The sequence below is a fragment of the Pelodiscus sinensis genome, chromosome 29 (assembly GCF_052426305.1).
Source record: "Pelodiscus sinensis isolate ZL-2025 chromosome 29, ASM5242630v1, whole genome shotgun sequence".
In the NCBI taxonomy this organism is placed as follows: Eukaryota; Metazoa; Chordata; order Testudines; family Trionychidae; genus Pelodiscus; species Pelodiscus sinensis.
In genome coordinates, this window is record NC_143080.1 from 13660937 (window position 1) to 13673264 (window position 12328).

The 12328-nt window shown below is 56.1% G+C and overlaps 1 protein-coding gene across 1 annotated transcript; it reads right to left on the reverse strand.

Moving 5' to 3' along the window:
• Positions 1 to 3792: 3792 nt before the first annotated feature.
• Positions 3793 to 8397, reverse strand: LOC142826419 (killer cell lectin-like receptor subfamily F member 2; the record flags this gene model as incomplete). The annotated part of the gene is made up of 3 exons (XM_089773903.1): positions 3793 to 4951; positions 6908 to 7169; positions 8214 to 8397. Coding segments are annotated over 3 exons (711 nt in total), but the record flags the coding sequence as incomplete, so codon positions are not given.
• Positions 8398 to 12328: the final 3931 nt, after the last annotated feature.

A 12328-nucleotide genomic window follows, 5' to 3' on the forward strand; every position in this document is an offset into this window, starting at 1 on the left:
AGCCAGGCCCTGAGATCAACTTCCACTCCCAGCCCTGACCCTGGAGGGGGAAGGGCCCAACACAGCCCTGCCCAAGGGTCCCCAGTCTCCCCTTTCCCACCCCCCACCCCCAGTGCTAAAGGAAAACAGCCTCCCCCTGCTCGCCCATGCTCACCTCCCCGCTGTCTGAGCGCCCGTGTGGGGCTCTGCCCGCAGGTCCCCCCGCAGGGCCGGCCCGAGGCCAGACCCCGCCGTGCGGAGCCTGCAAAGGAAGAGGAGACGGGGTCACCGCTGGGAAACCTCCCGTCCCCCCACACGGCTGGTGTCCTGCCCCCAGCCAGCACCTTGGGACACTTGGACAATCAGAGCCCAGAGCTGTACAACCAGCCTCAGCCCAACCACTGCTCATGGGCACGGCCAGCAAGTGTGTGAGCAGCCCTGCCCCTTAGAGAGACTCGGGAACTGCCCAGAGATAGGTAGGGAGAGAAACAGCTTGATCACCACCTCCTGCCGACACACACACACCTCCCCCGCAAGCCCTGCTGGTCTGGGACTGATCCGTCTGGTCTGGAATCACAGAACAGTAGAATGGGAAGGGACATTGAGAAGCCATCAAGTCCAGTTCCCTGCCCTCACGGCAGGACCCAGCTCCGTCTAGATCATCCCTGACAGGTGTCTGTGCAACCTGCTCTGAAATATCCCCAGTGATGGAGATTCCACAGCCTGCAAGGGCAATTTGTTCCAGTGTTTCACAACGCTGACAGGAAGTTTTCCCAACAGGCAGAAACATTTTCCAAATGTCCAACCTAAACCTCCCTTGCTGCAGTTTCAGCCCATTGCTCCTTGTCCTGTCCTCAGAGGCCAAGGGAAACAGTTTGTCTCCCTCCTCCTTGGGACACCCTTTTAGGTACGTGAAAACCGCTCTCATGTCCCCTCTCAGTCTTCTCCTTTCCAGACTAAACAAGCCCAGTTCTTTCACTCTCATGTTTTCTAAACTGTTCCACATTTTTGTTGCTCTTCTCCAGGCCTTCCCCAATTTCTCCAATTCAGTCCTGAAACATGGTGCCCAGAACTGGAGACACGACTCCAAGTGAGGCCTAATCCGCGCAGAGCAGAGCGGAATTCTGACTTCTCCTGTCTTGCTCACCACACTCCTGGTAGTGCCTCCCAGAATCACGGTTGCTTTTTTTTGCAAGTGTCACACTTTTGACTCCTATTTAGCTTGTGGTCCACTCTGAGCCCTAGATCCCTTTCTGCAGGACTCCTTCCTAGAGAGTCACTTCCTGTTCTGTGTGTGTGACGTGGATTGTCCCTTCCGAAGTGGAGCACTTTGCATTTGTCTTTATTAAACTTCATCCTATTTACCTCAGACCATTTTTCCAGTTTGTCCAGATCACTTTGAATTCTGACCCTTCCTCCAAAGCACTTGCCACCCCTCCCAGCTTCGTATCATCTGCAAACTTAATAAGCGCCCTCTCCATGCCAATATCTAAATCACTGATGGAGATTGAACAGAGCCATCCCAGAACAGACCCCTGCAGAGCCCCACGTGTTAGGCCCTTCCAGCATGGCTGGGAACTATTAATAACGACTCACCGAGAACAGTTTTAAAGAGAATAAAAGGCCGCGAGTCTCCCCTGTCAGTAACCACCCACTCGACCAATCCGCAGCGAGACTTGGAGCTCCGAGGCAGCAGGGGGAGGGGAGAGGGCTCAACAGATGTTCAAAAGGACGGGCCAGGTCACCTCTGGCTCCCAGCGCTCTGCCAGCTCAGCTCTGAGTGAGGCCTCCGACCGCCCCAACACCCACCCACCGTGCTTGGTGGGGCAGGGAAAGGGGGAAAAAGCCCGAAGAAGGCGAGACAGAGGGAGGGGAGGGGGCAAAGGGGAACCAAACTGAGCAGGCTCCAAACCTCTCTGAGGCTCCCACTGTCTCTCCGGGTCCGGCACTGCCGGCCGCAGGGAAGTAGAAAACGCCGCTGAGGCTCCTCTTGCCCCCGCCCCTCGGTCCCAATTCTCCATCTGGCCCCCGCAGAGACCCTGGGAAGGGGCCGCGCTGCTGCCAAACCGCGGGAATCTCTGAGCTTGCCCCGGCCTTGCGCCTCTGTCCTGAGTGGCTGTTGTCAGAGTCTCTCTGTGAGGTCATCCCTGTCCCCGATAGGCTGAGGTCCTGCCACAGGCCTTTGCTCCACCTACCCCTCCCCTGCAAGGCTGATGACCTGGCCCTGGCCGGCCCCTCTGGGTGTTTGAGGGGTTCCCCTGGAGCCCCACTGAATGGCAGCTGGGTCTGGGGCCGAGCGGGCTGGCCACTAATGCCCCAGGGGCTGCTCCCTCGGCCCCACCCAGCTTGTCGGTCCTTAGCAGAGTGTAAGGCCAGACAAGCCCATTTGTGGGTCAGTAAAGGTTGCCCCTCCCTCAGCACCTCAGACATTAGGCCACTGTAACTGGGGGAGGGGGGAATTGTTAACAGGACTGGTGTAAGCACTAGCATGGACACTATAAAGGACCCTTCTCTTCCTAGACTTTAATGTTGGTCCTGAGCTGGAATCAGCTCCTGCTAGAAACTCTTTCACACGGGTGGGACCGACTCCCTGGTAGTTTTTTCCTTCCCCCACATTAACGACAGTTGATATATTGGCAAAGCGCCTCTAGCTTGTCTCATCTGCAGTGCTCAACCTACTTTCCAAAGGAAAGAAGGTTCATTATCCCCATTCGGCAGATGGGGAAACTGAGTCACAGAAAGGGACAGTGTCTTGCCCAAAGTCACCCCACTGGAAAGTGGTAGACCCAGGTCTGTTGAATCCCAATCCAGGGCTGGACATGTACCCCTCGACCAGGAAGTACCATATTAGTGTCCCTCTGAGCATGGGTTCTTCAGCATCTAGAGGCTGGCGACTTATAATAAAGGGCCCTGGAGGAACAGGAAAACATTCAGAGCCAGGGACCAGGGATGACAAAGCCCAGGCAATGGGTCCATAGGAGGAGCAACTAAGAGCATCAGGCTGCCCAGCTTAGGGACGAGGCAGCTACCAAGGGATCTGAGGGGCGTCTAGCAAAGAACGAAAGGTGCAGAAACACGTGGCTAGAGAAGTGGGATTGACCTGTTCCCACAATACAAACCAACAGCACAGAGGGAGCAGGGGTGTCAGCGGATGAAGCTAGTTATGCTTATAAGAAGCACACGGGATCTTTTTCAGGGGAGAAGGCAACACACTGTGTTAATTGAGAATATACTAGAGAAGCAGTGAGCATCTGCTTTATAAAGCCAGACACATACACTGTGGCCATGTCTACACTACGAGATTTCTCTGCAAAAAATATACTAATAAGGGACTCATTTGCATGAGCCACAATCTCATTTGCATATTTTCCTGCAGCTCTTGGTGTTCCTCATAAAAAAAAATGATTGATGTTTCTCGGTCTTAAAAAGTTTCAGAAACACTGATTTAGACCTACGGCGCAAATGTGTTCTTCAAAAGAGTGGGTCCACATGGCCAAAGTGCATCAAAACAACCATCTGATTTTTCAACAGAGAGCATCCACACTGATTGGACACTCTCGCATTGTGATTACTGTGGACGGGGTGGCCACCAGGGCACCTATGCTTTTTCCTGGAGACCTCTTCTTTCAAAAAAACTCCCTCTTCCTTGTCCGCACACGTCTTTTTCTGAAAAAGGCGTCTTCCTTCTGGAATGAGGTTTACTACTGTCAGAAAAAACCCTCTGTTCTACCTGTCACAAGAACGCAATTACAGTGTGGACGTAAGTGTTGTTTTTTCATAAAAACCCTGCCATGTAGATGCACCCTGTGGCTGCTGGAATGGGGTGGGGGATAGGTTGGGTTGTTACTTTCCCTTCTGGCTCTGAAGTTTCACAAAGTTTAAACCTACAAATGTTCCCTCCAGCTCTGAGCTGGGTGTGTTGAAAGGGTGGGGCTGGGCCCTTGGACTGCAGAGTCCCAAAGCTGGCCTGCCCGTGAAAACACCCTGCCCCTCATGGCTTCTTGCTGACTGAGGGGCTGCTGCAGGAGATCTTGAAATGCTGCAGCCAGGTCAGTTTGATTATCCCCATTTCACAGATGGGGAAATTGAGGCACTGAGAGGGAAAGTGTCTTAGTCACCCAGCAGGTGTTTAGCATCCTATCCAGCAGCCTAGTGACAGGAGTTAACGATCGGTTAGGGCAGGATGGGCAGAGGGGTGCCAGGTCACAGGCTTGATGGCAGCAATGGAGGGGCCGGGGAACAGAGCTGAGAGTGGGACCTGACAGAGGTGCCAGGAAATGAAAAGGGGTGAAATAGAGGGGAAAACCCAGATCCCCAGCTGGTGCCAATGGAGCCGAAGCTCCCCTGGAGTCACTGGCCAGATGCCCAGCTGGGACACTCTGGATCTGGGCTGATTTACGTGAGCTGGGGATCTGGAGCAGACTCTTCTCTCCCCAGTACTAGGGGAGAGGACTAGAGATAACCGTCCCCAAGGCTCAGCACAGCGTGACACCCCTCAGCCTAGCCCTGTTGGAACAACAAAACCGGAGCTTGGACTCGCTTCTACAGACTGAGGGAGGGCTGGGAGCCAGGACTCCTGGGTTCCATTTTCCATTTTGTCACCAATTCTCGGTGTGATCTTGGGCAGGTGAGTGTCTGTGACTCGGTTTCCCCAGGTGTGACACGGCGATAATGGAGCCGTGCTCTGAGGTCTCCTCCATACCCTGCTCAGAGGGGGACGGCGTCTCGCTGGCAAATCCACTGATGTGCAGAGCTGCAGCCTTGTGAATGAATCTGATTCCCCTTCATCATCCCACAGCTGTTCCCCTCAGCTGGGCCTGACACCGGGAGCCTGCGACACACAGGAAAGGCCCCTGTCAGCACCTGTGGGCCCATCACACTCACTCGACAGCGGCTCTTCCCTGTGCTAACAGGATCCGCAGCTGCCCTGTTCTCCCGTCCAGCTCTTCCCTGGGGCTGCCCCTCCCCACCACTGCCAGGGCCAGCCCAGGGGCTCTAACGGCCTCTCCCTGGCCCAAGCCCAGCTCCAGCTCCCTCCTCCCTGCTGCGCTAGGCCCTGCCCATCTCTCTCCTGCCCCACGGCTCCTCCTTGCCGGGCTGTGCCGACGCTGCCCCTCCTGGTCCCCTCCTGCCTCTGGCTGGTCCATGTCTGCCCCTCTCCTGCCCCCCTCTCTGGGGATCCCCAAGGCTCCGGCCTCACCCCTTTGCTCTGCTCCCTCCACAGACCCTCCCTCCATCCGTCCCCCTACATCAGGGCTACTCAACTTTGGAAGCCCTGGGGGCCACAGTGATGCTCCGAGCACATGCTGAGGGCCACAACTTAAGCGTGGTTCATAGACATGCAAATCCCTTTTTTCACACCGACAGGCATGAACACAAAGACTACACAACACGCAGGCCCCATTTCAGTCAGTTCTGCTGATATGAACAAAATGCACCAATTCCCTGATTTCCACCCCTATGGCAGCACTTTCACTGAGCAATGACAGTCCAGGAATTTAACTCCGAAAATGCGCAGCTGCAGAACAGCATGACATCGATTACTTCTTTGTTCTGGCTTCCTCCTGTGGGCCACACGTTGAGCTCTGCGTAAACACAAACTACACTGCGGGCCACAAACAAACAGGCTGCGGGCCACATGTGGCCTACAGGACGTGTAGCCCTGACCTGCATCTCTCTTTCCCCCTCCCTCTCTCCTGGGCCACCCCTACCAATACGCAAGCTACACAGCCATGTGGGGCACCACGAAACCTGTGGCACCAAATTGCCCCTGATTTCATGGTGCTCTAGGCAGCCACATGGCACGTAAATGGTAGCCCCAGCTCCAGCTGACCTCTTACAAGCTGCACCCAGCAGGGCCGTTACTGGGGGATGCTGAGCTCCCCAGCATCTTGGCCCCATTTCTCCACCCTTCCTGCCCCCTTTCCACCACTTTCCCCCAATTGAAATGGCCTGGGGGCTTAGTAGCACCAGAACAGCAGCAGGAGTCAAGCCTGCCCCCTTAGTAACCAGCAGCGAAGCGACCCCTCCCCAGACCACATGGCTCCACCAGTTCCCAACTGCTTCTTGGTACCAGCGACCAGGGGGTGTGTGTGTGAGGGGGTGACTCCGCCCTTTCCCCAAGTCATGCTTCTAGGAGCCTGGCGAGCAGAGCAGACTGGGGCCCCTGCTATCTGCCTCCCCTTCAGCCCTGGGACTGCCCCCCCCCACACTCTGGCCCCCACAGCTGTTGAGCACAGCCCCTGCCCCAAATGAGGGGAGGTGCAGGTCGGGAGGCACTGGAAGGGATGGCTCTGTCTCTCTCAGGGTGTCTACACTGCAGAGGGTGTTTTTTTTATGGCCATTTTTCTGAAAAAATCTTCATTTACATCTACATTGCAGCTGTGTTTTTTTTTTTAAATCATCGAAACAAAGAGGTTTTTCTGACATTGGAAATCCTCTTTCTACGAGGAAGAAGCCCTTTTCCGAAAGAGCTCTGTTGCATAAAGGCGTGTGTGGTGGGGAAGAGGGAGTTCTTTCACAAGAGGAAAGAGGAAGAAGCCCAGGTGTCCTGGTGACCACTCCATCCATAGCAATCCCAGCTTACACGGGAGAGAGCGTCCGTTCAGTGCGGACAGTATCTTTACACTGACCACACAGCTCTCTGTGCTGTGCAGACGCTCTCTTTCGGAAGACGTTATCCGGAGGATCTCTTCCGGAAAAGTTTCTTCTGAAAGAAGCCTGCAGTCTAGACAGAGCCCCACTCGCACTCCCAGCTGAGCGGGGTTCAGCACACGCACACAGGGGAGGCTAACAATGGCTTAGAGCTGCCTCTGTCACCTACCCTGTCGCTGAGACTAGTGATTTCTGCTGGGCCTGTCAAAACTGCCTCAGGAGTTTGGACCCCCCTTAGTAACCAGTAATGGGAACAGGGACGTCCAAACCGAACCGCTGGCAGCTGTGAAACTCCCAGTCCTCAAGTGTGTCTAACCAGGCTCTGTACCCAGGACCAGCCTGGCAGAGGCAGCCCCAGCAGGGGGTTACCGGCCCCTTTACCAGCTCCTCCCGGTCCCGGATCACCAGCAGCTGGGAGCCCCTCGCGGCGCAGTCGCTGCGGCTCTTGTTCCAGGTTTTATTTTCTGTGGAGACCCAGTAGCACTTGTCCCCGCGCAGCCGCCAGTCTGAGGGGCAGAGTTTGCACCCGGCGCCCCCTGCAAAGACACGGGCACCATTAGTGCTCTGAGGCTCATTCCCAACTACCCCCTTCCTGTGACGGGCAGGGATGGGGATAAATGGGTTTGAATTAGAGATGTTCCATAGTGGTTAACTGAACAGTCGAGTAACTGCATGAATTCGTATCCCTTACTCGATTATTCTATAGTCAGCCGCCAGTGCGCTCCGGCCCCACTCCCGAGGAGCCCCTTGACCACCCACCCTGCTGCCTCTGTATCAGAGGCAGCAGCAGAGGTGCTAGGCGGGAGCAGGTCTGCAAGGGGAACCCGTTTAAAAACCAGCTCTCCTCTTGGGACAGCAGCAGCCCCTGTCCAGGGGTTGGGGGCATGGCAGGAATCTGAGCTCCTGGACCAGCAGCATGTGTGTCTATTGGTGGTGCACATCCACACATGCCTCAGTGCACAGGGCATTCTGCACACGGCTGGAAAACATTAGAGGGAACATTGGCGAGGGACCCTTCCAGCAGCTCCACGCCAGCAGGACTGGTCTATCTGGGACCAGGTAAGTACCCACATTAAGACCCCTTTTCACAGCCAGAGTGGCCTAGAAGGTCTTGGAGTAACTGTGGGATAAACTCAGACTAGCAGGGAAGGCTGGAACCAAGGGGTGATGTGAAATGGGGGGGACATGGGCCCAGATGCCAGGGAATGGTGTGTGTGTGTGTGTGTGTGTGTGTGTGTGTGTGTGTGTGTGTGTGGAACCATGAGACAGTGTCTCTAATAATGAGTTTTGACCCCACCTCCCACGGAAAAACCCCTGGATCACTTTGTATTACAGCTATTTCAATCTTCCCATGTAATACCAGAAAACGGACACTAGGTGTCACTGCCCCACAGCCAGGCCCTGCTGAGGCAGGTACATTCCCAGCCTGGCTCTGAGTGGGGATGGGGACTAGATCAGAGCAGCCAGCAGGGGGCGGCGTGTCCCTGCCCTGCAGGAGCCCCATGGCCTGGCCCCCCAGCTGGGTTCCCTCTGGCAGTGCCTGGGGGTGGGCGGCTCAGACACACATGAGCTGGGGTTACCTGCTGGGCCGGGCTGGGCCGGGGGGCACAGCTGGGATCGGACACGCTCCAGGCAGGCGCTGCAGGCTGCTGTGCTGGGGTCCCCACTCCCAGGGGCTGCCGGGGTCTGTCCCTTCTCTGACGCCAGGTGGGAAACTGCAAAGCAGCGTTGGGGAGAATGGTGACTGGTCAGTGTTACAGGAGGGTGTTAGACAGGAGAACTGACAGAGCCCTGTGGAGACAGAACTAAGTCTGTTCAGCCTCATCACTTCTGACTCCCCTGGGCTACTGGGTCTGAAAAAGTGGCTGGGACTGAAAAATCAGCTTGAGAGATACCTAAATCCCTTGGGCCTTTCTGCAAACCCAGCCTGTGTTTGCAGCTCTCTCAGTTACTCACCGCTCTCCTCCACAGTGTCAGAGCACCTCAGAGTCTGACCGGATTTAGCCTCCCCACCCCAGGTGAGACACAGCACAGAGCTGTTATCACCACTGTACCACTGGAGAAACTGAGGCACAGAGGGAGGACCAGTCTGGATCCCAGGCTGGGGACAGACCATGTGATCTGGCCCTCTGGGGCTGCAGGTTCAATACAGTGCAGCTCTCCTCACCTGTGTCGGGTCTCAGAGGAAAGGCCAGGAGACATGGGCGGGGGTGTGAGATCGCACAGGAAGCTGAGGGGCTGGGCTGCAGCCCTGAGGGTGTCAGGCTGGTGGTCAGAGTGCCTGGGTCTCTCTGCTGCTACAGTCATTGCTTTGCTCACAGACTTCCTCCCAGGCTGGGATGGGTGCCCCTCCCCTTCGAGTGCTCCCACCTGTGAGGGGCACAGCCTGCCTGCTTAGGACTTTATCTGGCATCTGTCACTTCCCCTCTCTGCCTCTTGCCCACATTCCCTGTGATGCAGGGGAGGATCATGGGATAATTCAAGGATTTTAGGCACCTAAAACTGCAGCAATGCCTGAGGGAGGTTTTCAAAAGCACCTCGGCCCAGCTCCTCAACAGTATCCAGGTGCCTAACTCCCTTGGGTGCTGGGCAGAGCAATATATTTGGGAACCTAGGCCTTAAGGGCCCAATTCCCATTTATTTCAATAGGCTTAAAACAACCCACTAGGGCAGGGGTTCTCAAACTTGTGATACTACGACCTCCCTGTAAGTTGCTCTCAACCCCCCTTTCAGTTGCTGAAACCACCCTCTAAGTTGCTCGCAAGCCCCCCGGGGTGGGGGAGGGGGTTGGGACCCACAGTTTGAGAAACTCTGCACTAGGGGCATGTTTACACAGCAGCGTCATTTCTACACTTCAGACCCTTATTTCAATACTAGCCAATAGCGTGTCATAAGATGGGATTTTCGGGTCTCTCCTCTTCATCCCTCTCTCTCTCTCCTCCTCCTACTGCCTCCTCCCACTCTCAGCCTCCTCCGCCACCTGCCTCTCTCTGTCTCTGTCTTTCTCTTCTCCTCCCCCTCCTCCCTCTCACGTGGGGGACCATGGAGCCCAAATGGCCGTTTGGGCACCGCGCTCCCTGAGCTGCATGGGGTGTGCGGAGCCCAAACGGTCGCTTGCGCCTCTTGCTCCCGCTCAGCGGCCCGGCTGAGCGGTGCAGAAGTCAGCTGAGCCCCATGGCAGGAGGTGAAGGGGGGCACGAAGGGGGGCGGGGCAGTGATGCACACAGCCAGGCCCCGCCCCCTGGCCGTGTACGCCACCTCCCCCCTTCCTCTCCTGTCTTGGCGCTTGGCTGACTTCTGTGCTGCTCAGCCGGGCCGCCGTGGGGGAATAAGTGCAAGTGGCTGTTTGGGCCCAGCGCTCCCCATGCAGCACTCCCCATGCAGCACTCCTGGGGAACAGCCAGGGAGGCAACTCGCCACCCAGAGGCAGCAGTCAGCATTTCAGCGTTACACAGTCACAGACATGGGGCTACTATAGATATGACTAGCCAATTAGCCCGGCATAAGACGGGATTTTCAGGTCTCTCCTTCATGTCGGTCTTCTCTTCTGAGCCTCCGGTCTCTCGCTCTGTCTCTCTCTCTCTCTCTCTCCTCATCCTACTGCCTCCCCCACCCCCAGCTCTCCTCCGCCTTCTGCCTCTCTCTGTCTCTCTCTTTCTCTTCTCCCCCTCCTGCCTCTCACTCTCTCTCCGCTCTCCTCTGTCTCTGTAGGGGATGCATGAGTGTGGCGGACAGCACCCTGGGATCTGCATGCGCCTGGGTGAGTCCGGCTCCCCGCAAACCAATTCCCTCTCCCACCAGCCAGTTCCTCCTCCTGATTTCCCATGGCCAGCCTCACTGCCCCTGACTCCCACCCCCCAGCCCCCACCAGCTTTGCTTCCCACCAGCCACCCAAGCTCCATTCTCCCCTGGCCAGCTACTGCTGCCTCTGCCCCTCCCCCCAATATCTGCTTCCCCCCCAGCCAGCCCGCTCCTCTCCCAGCCAGTCCCTCCCCCCTCCCGCCCCCGATCAAGGGTGTCTGGGTTTTTTTACACCCTACCCCAGTGACGTACACAGCCAGGGGGTGGGGCCGTGTACATCACCGCCCCGCCGTCCTTCCCCTCCCGCTGTGGCGCTCGGCTGCCTTCTGTACCGCTCATCTGGGCCGCCGCGCTTGCACTGCTTGCTCCCCCACCGCAGCACAGCTGAGCGGCACAGAACTCAATCGAGCACCATGGTGGGAGGCAAGAACACCCCCCAGAGGCGAGTCTGTAACGCAACAGCTACTATAACCAGTCTGGAACACCCCCCAGAGGCAAGTCTGTAACGCTACAGCTACTATAACCAGTCTGGAACACCCCCCAGAGGCGAGTCTGTAATGCTACAGCTACTATAACCAGTCTGGAACACCCCCCAGAGGCGAGTCTGTAACGCTACAGCTACTATAACCAGTCTGGAACACCCCCCAGAGGTGAGTCTGTAACGCTACAGCTACTATAAGCAGTCTGGAACACCCCCCAGAGGAGAGTCTGTAACGCTACAGCTACTATAACCAGTCTGGAACACCCCCCAGAGGCAAGTCTGTAACGCTACAGCTACTATAACCAGTCTGGAACACCCCCCAGAGGCGAGTCTGTAACGCTACAGCTACTATAACCAGTCTGGAACACCCCCCAGAGGCGAGTCTGTAACGCTACAGCTACTATAAGCAGTCTGGAACACCCCCCAGAGGTGAGTCTGTAATGCTACAGCTACTATAAGCAGTCTGGAACACCCCCCAGAGGTGAGTCTGTAATGCTACAGCTACTATAACCAGTCTGGAACACCCCCCAGAGGCAAGTCTGTAATGCTACAGCTACTATAACCAGTCTGGAACACCCCCCAGAGGCGAGTCTGTAACGCTACAGCTACTATAACCAGTCTGGAACACCCCCCAGAGGCAAGTCTGTAATGCTACAGCTACTATAACCAGTCTGGAACACCCCCCAGAGGTGAGTCTGTAATGCTACAGCTACTATAACCAGTCTGGAACACCCCCCAGAGGCAAGTCTGTAACGCTACAGCTACTATAACCAGTCTGGAACACCCCCCAGAGGCGAGTCTGTAATGCTACAGCTACTATAACCAGTCTGGAACACCCCCCAGAGGCGAGTCTGTAACGCTACAGCTACTATAACCAGTCTGGAACACCCCCCAGAGGCGAGTCTGTAACGCTACAGCTACTATAACCAGTCTGGAACACCCCCCAGAGGTGAGTCTGTAACGCTACAGCTACTATAACCAGTCTGGAACACCCCCCAGAGGCAAGTCTGTAATGCTACAGCTACTATAACCAGTCTGGAACACCCCCCAGAGGTGAGTTTGTAATGCTACAGCTACTATAACCAGTCTGGAACACCCCCCAGAGGCGAGTCTGTAATGCTACAGCTACTATAACCAGTCTGGAACACCCCCCAGAGGCAAGTCTGTAATGCTACAGCTACTATAACCAGTCTGGAACACCCCCCAGAGGCGAGTTTGTAACGCTACAGCTACTATAACCAGTCTGGAACACCCCCCAGAGGTGAGTCTGTAACGCTACAGCTACTATAACCAGTCTGGAACACCTCCCAGAGGCGAGTTTGTAATGCTACAGCTACTATAACCAGTCTGGAACATCCCCCAGAAGTGAGTCTGTAACGCTACAGCTACTATAACCAGTCTGGAACACCCCCC